The sequence below is a fragment of the Coffea arabica genome, chromosome 11c (genome assembly GCF_036785885.1).
Source record: "Coffea arabica cultivar ET-39 chromosome 11c, Coffea Arabica ET-39 HiFi, whole genome shotgun sequence".
Classification (NCBI taxonomy): domain Eukaryota; kingdom Viridiplantae; phylum Streptophyta; class Magnoliopsida; order Gentianales; family Rubiaceae; genus Coffea; species Coffea arabica.
This window is the reverse complement of record NC_092330.1, coordinates 11,927,129-11,939,099: the sequence shown is the minus strand read 5'-3', so window position 1 is coordinate 11,939,099 and position 11,971 is coordinate 11,927,129. Positions and strand designations below refer to the sequence as shown.

Sequence of the window (11,971 nt, the reverse complement as noted above, 5' to 3'; positions counted from 1 at the left end):
ATGACTAGACAAATCAGGGGAATTATTGGCGTTATAAGGTGCAGCTGACCGAAACAGTTCCACGTGAACACCGTATCCTTTTAATGTGTGTTTATTTTTACAAAATGATAAATGTCTCATTTTAATGTACCAATGTGAAAGATTGAACCATATGTGCGTTATACTTAATTTACTTGATTTATTAGAACTGCTTGTGTGTTTTGGAACTTCACTGGATAGTTTAGCTCATTCCACTCCTTTGTTTTCCTTAATAGGATTCAAGATCGAGAGTGCTCACGAATAGTACTAAGTTGTTTTCTTTTGGAGACTTCAAGTTGTATTATACCAATGACTGTAGTACATATTCTTTTGGGTTGTATTTAAGCTTGAAAGTTAGCAAATTTTAAGTATTAATGTTTTGGAGTACTTTAAATGTATATTGAAAATATTTGAAGTATTTCTAGTTTTTGAATTATGCATTGTAGTGAGCCCCGGCAAGAGTTGGGCATGCATCCCACTGATACCCCTCGGTTCGCTATAGAGAGTAGTGGGGGCGTCACAGGAACTCCACCATCTTGATCGTTAGGGTCTTTGTTCCCTCTCTCACCATCCCCATGCATGCCGAGTTGGTGCTGCCTATGAGGGGCCTGCTCCTCAACTTCAGCTACTATCTTTGGGATTCAAGTCATAGTGGAAATATTGACTTTACTCTCAACCGCCTTACTTTCCTAGCCCTAATCGACAAGTTGTTGCTTCATGTCCGACTTTGAAACAAGAGGGCGCAGAATTCTGGATAGTTCTCATATTCCACTCGTTGCCAAAAACCCCTCAAAGAACCGTTCCCAATCCATACCTTATCCGGAAGCTCATGTTCGAGATTAACCTCCACACAAAAATAAGCCATACTTGGTCTCACCAAAGCAACCGTGAAGGCATCTACCTTAAGAGGTTCTCCTATTAAACGAGCAATTGAAAAGAGCGAACCTTTAGCAAAATAATGAATCGGTAAGTTGGGGAGAGAAACCCAGACCGGCACTATTGGAGATTCAAACTCGACAGTGAACGATGGAGACCATTTAAATGTACTCATAATGAAACCACGAAAATTCCAGATACCACTAACCAGCAATGCAAATAGTCCTCTTCTAGATCGAACTGAATCAGTACATGTCGATGATCAAGAAGACCAAGGTTGTAACCACCCTTGAATCCGACAGTCTGAAAAGACTTGCATAGGTCTTCCATGTTCAGGCAACCCTTTGAGAACTTTCCAACCAATGTAAACTTGAAGGGGGATGAGAGCATGTGAACATCTTCATCTGAGAAGAACACTGTAGGTTTTCCCTTAAAGGAGGAAGGCTCTTTCACAACCTCACCAACAATTAGGAGCAATGAAGCGGGGGAGTCCCCCTGAGGACCCAAAAACTTGGATTGTTGGGATAAAATCTCAACAAACGATTTCTTCGAAGAAGAGGCGAGCCTCCCAGCCAAGTGCTAAAGGGCTTGCCGGCCGGCCATAGCCAAAATCTACCAAGGTTTAGAACTTAAGAAAGAAAGGTATGAAAAAGCATCCCTACACAGGAGCAATCTTACATATTAAACTATATATTATGAAAATTTAAGTCCCCACATAAATTTTTTAATCTAGCTAATGAGGTTCTTCATGAGTGTGACTGATTGGGTTCTCATGTATATATTGGTTATAAGTTATAATTCTTAATATATAAGAACTAGATCATTAAACACCTTTAATTTATCATTTATTTAATTCAATTAATTTATTCTTACAGATCAAAATTGCTATCTAATAATACGTCATGACTACTCAAGTGATGAGAATAATCAAGTAGATGATTATTTGCCAATGATCATTCCTCGTGTAATTAATATCCCTCAGCATAATTTTCTCATGTTAAATATAAAATATGGAACATATGTCTACTCCATTGGACTAATATTCCCTTGCGCCAAAAATTAATTTTAAAGAAAAAGTATTTAGAAGTACCTTTCTAAGACTTCTCTGTCTAGTGCTTAGAATTCTAACTTATCTAAGCATAAAAGGTCGCGTATAAATATAATTTATTCACCATTTTTTCATGTTTCATGCTATACCCCACTACTAATGATTGAAGTCACTCATTTACGTTTAAGATACTACGATAATATTAAATCTAAAATCACTTATACTCCTGTCACTTAAAGAATAGACATTTGATAGTTAAATGGATTATTCTTTACAGATCAATCTGTTTTTTGAATTTCATCATCTTATTAAACACTCATAAGCTATTTTAGATATCACAGATAATAGTAGATGAGATCCACTACTTCTTATATAAATAAATAGCCTTGTATATATTAGTCTATTCTTATTTATAATGTTATATCTCGTTAACTCTATTACTAGAGATATTTAAGAATACATCTTAATATTAATGAATTGAATCTCATCATCATAATTTTTATGATTTTATTGATTATGCTTATTCTAAGGAAATTATCATTCAAATATAGAACATACATCATTGAAATGATCAAGATGTCATTCATTAATTATATAAAGAATTTTTCTAATGGGTGCTTGTTAGTCAAGTTGTTGGGTAAATATAATATCATATACAATTCCTTAAAAGTCAACCGTACAAATAAGTATGCGATCCCACGTATATTTATACCAGGCCTCATCACAGTGATAGATCAGGTTGATGTGGCCTACATAGTAGTCGTGGGCCTGAGGATTCAGGTTTTGATCCCAACATAATTTGCCAGTTGGACTTAGGCCTTATATTATTAAAGACATGGGCCTATAGGGCCTGGTGTCTGGCCCAATTACATTCTGATTGGTCCATGGAATTAAGAAGTTGGGCACATTCTGGACATGGATCTATGAGGCCTACTGTCAAGCCCAGTTAAATTTTGAATGGTCTATTGGATCAAGAAGTTGAAAACATTTTGGGTCTCAGGAAAGCCAGGCCTATATGAATCGCCTTTCTTGATCACATTCAATGCCATTCCCTTATCATCAACGGTATATACTTCCTTTAATTTGTCAACTATGAACCTTCGGAAGTTGCCCCATTCCACGAAAATCCTTGTATTTTGAGATATAATTCCTAACTATGGATTAATTAATTCCTTGTCCCTTGCACATTCGAAAGGAAGATTGAGTGTGGAGAGGAGGATTGGTGGTCGAAGAATCTTGAATATTATGTAACGTCGGCCAAAAACAGTCAGCCCTCATAATATTATGTAACGTGATTCGTCCAAGTCGGTTACATTTTTGTGCTGTATAACATGATTAAGAAAACTGACTCCCACTTACCCTTGCTAGTTGAGGTGAAATTGAAATGCTGAAGTTTGTAGTAGTATGCTACTTACGAAGATTAAAAAAAAGAAAGAAATTTTAGCAAAATGCTTTTTATTTTATATCAATAAAATATTTTCTTTTTTTTTCAATTTTTTTTGTTGTAAGTGAGAGATCTCTCATTTATATCTCTCTGTACCACTCAACCAATTCATCTCCCCTTGACCTCCTATGAAAAATATTCTCTTACTCTTTTATATGTTTTCTCTTTTCTGGTAGAGAAAACTGGGGTACCACAACTTGTTTCTTTTTTTTCATGTTTTTGGCTGGCATATCACTTGGATTTGTCTCACTATCCAATATTCGAAAGTCATGTATTTAAATTTACTACATTGGATGGGGTTTTATACTGATATTTTTTTGTTTATTTTTCATTTAAAAATATTATCAAATTGAATAAATGGATTAAAAAATTTTACTTAAACCGTTGACTTTTAGGTGAAAACAAGAGAGTAAAGTAAAATAGTTCAATGATATTGGCCAAATACAATTGTCAAGCAAAATCGTTATCACTCATACCCAGAACAAGTGTATTACATAATTCTTGAGCAACAGAAGAACCATAATATGTCTACAAATTCTACTAATTTTATCTTGTCTGCCATTTACAATAGTCACATTTTGTTTCGTAAAAAACCAGTAAACTACAAGAAAACCATTACGCTGAATTGTTCATTGAGTTTCAAAAATTGCCTGCTCAAGATACTTCAAGGCCTCTTGGTGATTTAGGAATCCCATAAACCAGAACTCAAAATTGTCCTCAGTAACGACTTGTATGTACTTCTGTGATGGCCGTTTTACGTCTTGACTTTGGTTGGCTCGTTTTATCTTCGAAAGTGGAATCAAGACCTGATCAATAGTGCAAAAAAGTACTTTTAGGCACTAATTAACATTTAACATTTGCGAAAAGACTTCCAAAAGGTCTATACGAAGTGGAGGGTGCACCTTGTAATACACTCTAAGAAGCTTTCCTGTTGGAGATGTAAATTTGATCGATCTCTCACTGCAGAAGGCAACCTTATGGGTAGATACAAAAAGTAAGCCTGCTATTGGGCCAACTGTAGTTGATAAGTAGCATTGAGAAGCTTTTAACAATTTCTCATCATCTTTGGTACCAAAATTGTTATTGAACACCTTTTCCACTCCACCTACTTGAAGAATTCTAGCTCCCAAGCTCAACTTCCCCTTTACAGTTTTCGTTAACTTTGGTGCTAATCGAACTGCAAAATGGAAACAAAAGTATCAGTTGTAGCCCAAATAAAGTTGTTGAAGGCGGGACACAAAAATGTGGTGGAACTTAATGATCTTGAATCCGAGGTATTTGTTAGGCAATTATTAGAATCTTTTTCCTAAGTTCTACTTGTTCTAAACACTTAGTAAGAGAAATATTTGATTAACCTACCATGCTCTCGGATGCCTTCCATCCTGTCCCCAAGTTTGTTCACCTTGGCAATCACTGAATGTGCTTTTCCTGCAATTTGAAATGAAAATGATAGATAATGAAAACTTTTCTTTTGTTATTCAGGTAAGTTTTCGCTTCTAATCAATAGTAAGAATGAACATTACGACTTACTTTGTCTGAGTTTTGAAGATTCATTTGAAGGGTACTGCAGCAAAAAATTATTTACAGATCTTTGAGAAGACCATGACGCTGAAGCAATTGAAATTCCAGTCACTTGCTTTGGCACTTGGTCCATCATGGTTCTGGACCTGTCTAAGAATATTTTCATGAGAATTCTTGTCTTTTCTACTGCTTGTAGGTGGTTGGAAGGTTGTGGATCTACCTATGATGCATATGCCTATATAAAGGGATGAATATAGTTGTTGGACCTTAACTTTTTTGCCGGATGACTCATCCCTGAATCATCAAATATTAGGAAGTCAAGATTTTAGTATGAGAATTTTCTGATGAAAAGGTGACTCACTGAAATTGTTTAAGAAGACATAATCAAAACTTTATGGGTCTGAGCTCACCATGGACAAAAGATCATGGAAAAGTAGACATGACCATGCAAAGTGATTGTGAATCCAAACAGATAAGATAAAGAAATTGATAACTTCCTTGCCAAGTAGAAAAAGTTGGAAGGAAAAGGAAACTTGTAGACCATTAGGATTGGGGACCCATTAAATGTTCAGATTAAAATTTATTCTATTCCTATGTAAAATCAGTTTTCGTTCATAGACGAATTTTTTTGACATAAAACATTGGAAGTATCTAGATTGGTCAGTGATGAAATGAATTAAAATGAAACAGTTAGATATTAAGACTGCTGGAAAAGCATATCATAAGATACTGACTCTTTTCTCAAGTTATAACATCGTCAATTCCTGGAAATTGTTAGAAAAAATAACCAACTGAATCTGTTAGTGTATTTTCATAAAATTTCAAATTTCTTTGATCAAAGTTTACAAGGAGATATAATGTAATTTAATTTAGAAGTTATGGGAATTACAAATTTTAATGTCAGGAGTTATAATATATATTTTTAATGGAGTTAGTATACAATTAAAAAAAGGAGTTATAAATCATTTGAATATGAGTTACGTGGAAGAAACAACGAGTTATTATTTGTATCTGTTACAAATCCTATAACTTAATTAGTTTGGCTACGCCGGCTTTTGAGGTTAATTCTGGGATTAGGTTTATAAAACAACAAAAGTCTGATTCAGGCTGTTGAAAAAAAATTAGTTTGGCTACAAAATCATATTAACTACAATTTATAATAAAAGAAACCATTATATGTTGTACTTGGACATGTAACATATTTTGCAAAAGGGATTGTATAGTCTATAAACCCTAAAATTCTTTGAAGAAATTTACAAACTTCTCTCAAGAAAAGAAAATACTTCGTCTTATCACAATTCTTTCTACTATTATTCTTGTTCTATTGCTCTATTTTCTTTGGGCAAGATAAGATACTGGGGAAGCTTTTGCTTTTTTTGATTGTGTGGGTCAAAAGGAAGCAACAACTTTTGAGTTAGACTATTGTATTCTAGAGGTGGTGCGCTATATTTTCTGCATTGAATCAAAAAATTGTAGGGTTGCATATCATTTTAAAGCGAGCATTTTACATGTTTGAATCCTACCGGACTATACAGTGGCTACAAAGTTCGAGGTGGTAAACTTGAAGATCAGAAGCTTGTCGTCTACTCTCCTCCAACATACTGTTATACAACTGCTCAGTTTTTTTTTTTTTTTTTGGCCATAGATTAAGAAAAAAAATTCAATTAATCTTGTCGTAGGACGTCATGCATTACCAATCATCTTTTTGGCTAAATTACAAACAAATACAATCCTTTATCCATTTTGATTGTCTTACAATTCTCTTTTGAATTGTCTTGGAGTGCTCTCTATTGTCTTGTTACGGCCAAGGTTTTATAATGATAAAACCTTCCTGCTTTGCGGTTCCAAAGAAGAAATAATCTTGTGGACTTAACAGGTGTTTGATTAGAAAACTTTATAGACGATCACTTGACTTTTACTTTACCTTTGATTGCATATACATGTGTAATCTGAACTTCCGAGCTGGAATATATGCTTTCTGAGGCGATCCAATCCCAAATGCAAGCGAAATGGACACGAAAATGCATATTTGCGTTTTCTTGGTAATGAACGGCCATCATAGAATTGAGTCAGATTTAGGCTTGGATGACATAGCACGTACTTTACTAGATTCAATGTTTTGAAACTCGCTCGAACCAGCCATCGATTTGGTCGAGGTTAGGGGTCAAGCGTCAATGGATTTGACCCTGATTTGTCAAACCCATCTAATAATAAGATGATGTCATAAATATATTTAATTTTAAAAATAAATATATTATGTAAAATTTCTAAAAACATGTTAATACTAAGAAAGGTAGATTCAATGTATGTTTGATGTTTTTAATATACTTTACAAGAAAATACAAATAAGATAGTTTAACTAAGTAGCAATTTATGCAATTTACAATTTAATGCATATGTCAACAAGTTTAGGATCTAATTGAAGGGCTTATCTAGAAAGTAATAAACAAATTTAGGGCAGTAACTATAAATTCTAAACTGTTTCTAGGTGTATTAATAGTTTTCTAGTACTCTAGGGTAAAGGTTTTGTGACCTGAATTTTAGCAGAGGATTGGGATGGTTGGGTAAATGAATGTTTCTGGGGTTTGGGTAAATGAATGTTGACCATTGAGGTCTTCATCTTTAAGCCGCAAGAAATGGGTTTTCATTTTTTTTTTTTCCTGTTGCTGTAAGATTCTTCTTTTTGAGGCTCTCAAGACTTTGTTTAGATTATGCTAATCAAAATGGGATGAAGTTCTTGTGGTAATTGGGTTGATAAATATATAAGTTTTTTTCCGTTTGAGTCTGCGGGTGATTTTTGTTAGAGAAGCTTGCAATGTTGCAGAAAATTGTGAAGGAATGTTGCAGAAGAAAGCTTGCTTCGATGCCTTGCATGCATAACTTCTAGAAATTACATTTTAACCCCTCAAGTTTTTCCTCATTTCACTATGGCCTAGAAATTTGGGAAAATTAATCAATTTCATCCCTTCAAAATGTCATTTTTCTTTGGTACACTTTAATATGATTTTTGGACAGATTATGTGTAAATTTTAGGATTATTTTTGAAGGTTTAATAATTTTGATAGATTTATAGTTTTGATTTTGATTTTAGTAAAATTTTTGGGTAATTTTGTTGTTTAATTATAGCAAATGGGTTTTCATTTATTTTGTGAATTTTAGTATTTAATTCTGGTAGACTTCACCTTAAGCCCTTAATTTTATTTTATTTTAATTTAAACCCTAATATTTGTAATATTAGTGATTTGACCCCTAAAACTTTTTCAATTCTTTCAATTGGATCCTTGATTGTTTTAATTTGTTCAATATGGGTTGTTTACTTTCATTTGAATGCTTTGATTGATTCAATTTCGTGTTTATTTCCATTTCTTGTGATTATTTGTTAATTAAAGTGATGCATTGACCCTTTTCTTTGTTTTGGAGAGTAAATAAGAAAAATTTCATTTCTTTAAGTCACCAATTCAAGGGAGGTACATTTTACTCCTTTATTTTGATTTTAGTTGATCCTATATGCTACTATGTGATTTTATGTGTGAAATTGCAAGCTTGTTTGAATTTTTTATTATTTCATTTATTTTTTTATTCACTTTATTTATTTTAATTTTTGTTATTTGAGAGGCTTTTAAATGCCAAATTGTAATAGTTAGGTTATTATTTCATTTCATTTCATTCTTTTCCCCCTTAGATTGTAGTTAGGGCCCCAAATGTAATAGTTAGGTCTTTATTTGCTTTATTTGCTTTGTGTGTTTTGCATGTTTGTGTGTTTACGTGTTACTTGCTTTCTTAGGGTCTTGTATCTAGACATCATGCTTATATGCTATGTGTTTTATGTGATTTAGGTGTTTATTTGCTTTATTATGGTTTATATGTTTTATTTGATTATGACAAATGCATGACGCCATCACACTAGTCCAAGCTAGTAGTGGCACTGTTTCTGATTCCACACTAGTTCAATGCTAGTTGTGGCCCTCTTTTCTGATTTTTTACTAGTCCAATGCTAGTGAGAACTTATAGGCATGGGCTAGTCCAACGCTAGACCCCTAGGAACCATCCACACGCTAGATCATGTTTGTGTGGCAATCACTACATTTTCATGCATCTTTTCTACTTTTTAGGGTTTTTTCATTTTGCTTGACATTTCCCTTATATATATATATATATATATCTCTTATCCCATATTTCCCCTATATGTATATTCCCTACCCCTATGTGTGAGACATGATATTAGACTTGCATTTCATTTAAGAAAATTAGAACTGGGTCAGATCATTTGCTTGATTAGATAGGAGAAAAAACCCTTTAAACACTACAAGAAATTTGATCATTAGTGACAACATTTTCCAGTGATGAAACAGTGTCGTCACAAAATGGTGCCCATTAGCCACAACACGAAAAGTTGTCACAATTGACTGAGAAGAGCAAAGGCATCAGTGATGACGTTGAATTTTCGTCACAGTTGGACTCCCACCACATCGCGCCAAACTACATCAGCGATGACTATGTAGGAGTTATCAGTAATAATTCCTCTTTCTTTGACAACTTGGTTGTTGTTGTCACTGATAATAATGGAACTAGTTAGTGACAACTTTCTCTTGTCACAATCTGATTTAAAATATGTATACACTCTACCAATTGTTATTCTGTATTTGCTCTCTAATGATTTTTTTAACTATTAGGAACTCAAATTTTGTCATGTAAATTAATATTAGTGCAATAATTTGAAGTGAAATTAACCATTTGAAAAATCATCTCTCCTTATTATAAAATTAAAAAATTCTGGAGTTTTGGGCAAAAATAATGAAAAGAAAGATAAGTAAGTTGTAATTTAGTTCACAATTTTGAGAAAGTGATATCAATATTAATATCAGATCAACTGCTTGATGTCATAAAAAAATTAACTATTATGAATATTTTTACAAAAATATTTAAAAGTTGCAAGTAATAATATATTAGTAAAATATTAATTCAACTAAAATGTTGGAAACTAAAAAACTTTAGTTGAAATTTTGGTACGAGTAGGGGGGAAATGTAAGGAATTGAAATTTCATTCAAAGTCAATAGTTTGAGGAGAAGCGCGGAATTGACATGAACACTTAGTGAAACCAATACACTCGCGGTCATGTTTAGTCATTCACCGAACAAAAAACTACCAGCCATGAGCCAATAGCCAACAACCAACAGTTAGAACCAAATAACACACTGTTCCTCATCTCGGCCGAAACATGTCCTCGCCATCTGCTAATCGATCTTGGCTCGAAAAATGATGAAATAGAAGGCCACATTTAGCAGCAACTCTCTACAAAAAAAGGTATGCTGATTCTCATTTGCTAAGCTTGACACAACACTAAGTATTTCAAATCAAAATATGCAGGATTTATCCTGTCAAGTGTTGCTGAAAATTTTTGCCGCAGGAGACTCTGAATAGTTTTGAGAAATCTGTTATATCTTGATGTAGAAAAATCTAAATTGAGTCCCGTTTGTTAGATCCAAAACTAGACTCATAGGGTTTTCAACGGTGTAAAAATCAGGGGTTGGTTCAACTCCTATAAATACCAGCAAATTTACAAATTTTCTTGAAAACCATGACTGTTCTGTTTTGCACATGAGACAGCAGTGATATTGAACTGAACATTTGACTAACCTATGAGTTGAAATTCATGAAGATGTCTTCTAAAGTTATTAGTATTTCGAGTCTATTTTCTAATGGTGCAAGTTTTGTGATTTTTTGACGTACGAAACTCAAGTTATACTTTTACAAAGAATGCCGCCAAAGCTGGAAAATTTTGTCAAATGAATTGAGTGGAACTTGGAAAACTTTGAGGAAACTTTTCTAGGTCTTAAACTTTAATTGGTGTGATTTTGGATCATTTTGTGGCCTTAAACAAGTGTACTTCATAGCCCTAGAATGCACTTGGACATTCTTTGATTGGCATTCAAGTTTGTCTTTGAATTTTGTGTTTTGAGAGGCTGAATTTAGATAGGCGTATGGCTCATGATTAAGGCTAAAGTGAGCACCTTATTAACCTAAGTTTTGAATGATCAGACCATAACATCTTGTCATGGTTACTTTTAGGGTTTAATGGTGGGAACGAGCACGACCCGGAGTCAAACATTTAGCTTTGGCCTACTTTAAAAGGTGAGTATTCCTTGCGTGTGTATGCTTTAAATGATTGTGTGAAATGTTGTGAATGTTGCTGGAATGTTAAATGTTTTCCAATGATTGCTAAATGGATTTTCGATGGGTGAGTGTGTACTTTATCGCACCGGACCCAAGCAAAAGTAAATTTTCAATGATTGAATGCTATTTGTGCATGAATGTAAGCCTTTTGACTGAACTGGACCCTTGCCCTTCGTTGGTAGTCGACTTAAGCCAGAAGCGGATTCGGTCGAACGGCTGGTGACCCTAGAACAATGTTTGGTATACTCTAGTATTACCATGAAGCCTGGTGGAGAATTGACCAGTGAATTCAATGCAATAAAATCAATGAATGAATGACAAGATCACTGAAGGAGTTTTCACTTGCAAATGTTTTCTAATCTCGGAGGGCGAATGAATGAATGAATGACTTGAATGAATGGCTCCGACTGAGCACATATCCTTTCAATGAATGAATGATTGATTCTTGAATGACTACTTATTACTGTGCCAAGTGTGCAAAGTGCTAAATGTAAATGTTTCAGTGTTTTGCCTACTTGAATGCTTGTTTGGGAATCACGCTGAGCTTTTAGCTTATTCCATTAGTTTGTTTTTCTTATAGGAGTGGAGCCTGGAGCAACTAGGCATGAACTAGTGTATATAAGCTTCATGTACTATTACTTTTATGGATTGAATGTATTTGGGATATTTGGCAATGTAAAGTTACGTTTCACTTTTGGCTTGTAAACGAAGTTTGAATTATGGTTGATTTGGGAACCTTCTATGTAAATTTAGAGGCGTCAATTACCCTTTTCAAGAACGCTAGTGATTGAGTCCCGCGAGAGTTGGGCAAGTGGTCTGCCAAACCCCTGGGTTCGCCTTAGGGGGAGGTGGGGTCGTCACAGAAGGACCCAATTCAGCCATTACCAGC

At 34.1% G+C, this 11,971-nt stretch overlaps 1 protein-coding gene across 1 annotated transcript; it reads right to left on the bottom strand.

Annotated features, from left to right (window-relative positions):
- Window positions 1–3,833: 3,833 nt before the first annotated feature.
- On the bottom strand, window positions 3,834–5,179 carry LOC113715368 (GEM-like protein 7). The gene is made up of 4 exons (XM_027239550.2): window positions 4,917–5,179; window positions 4,746–4,814; window positions 4,289–4,563; window positions 3,834–4,192 (listed from the first exon to the last, which is right to left on the bottom strand). Exons 1-4 carry the CDS (start codon window positions 5,071–5,073, stop codon window positions 4,016–4,018), a joined length of 678 nt encoding a protein of 225 aa, XP_027095351.1. The 5' UTR covers window positions 5,074–5,179; the 3' UTR covers window positions 3,834–4,015.
- Window positions 5,180–11,971: the final 6,792 nt, after the last annotated feature.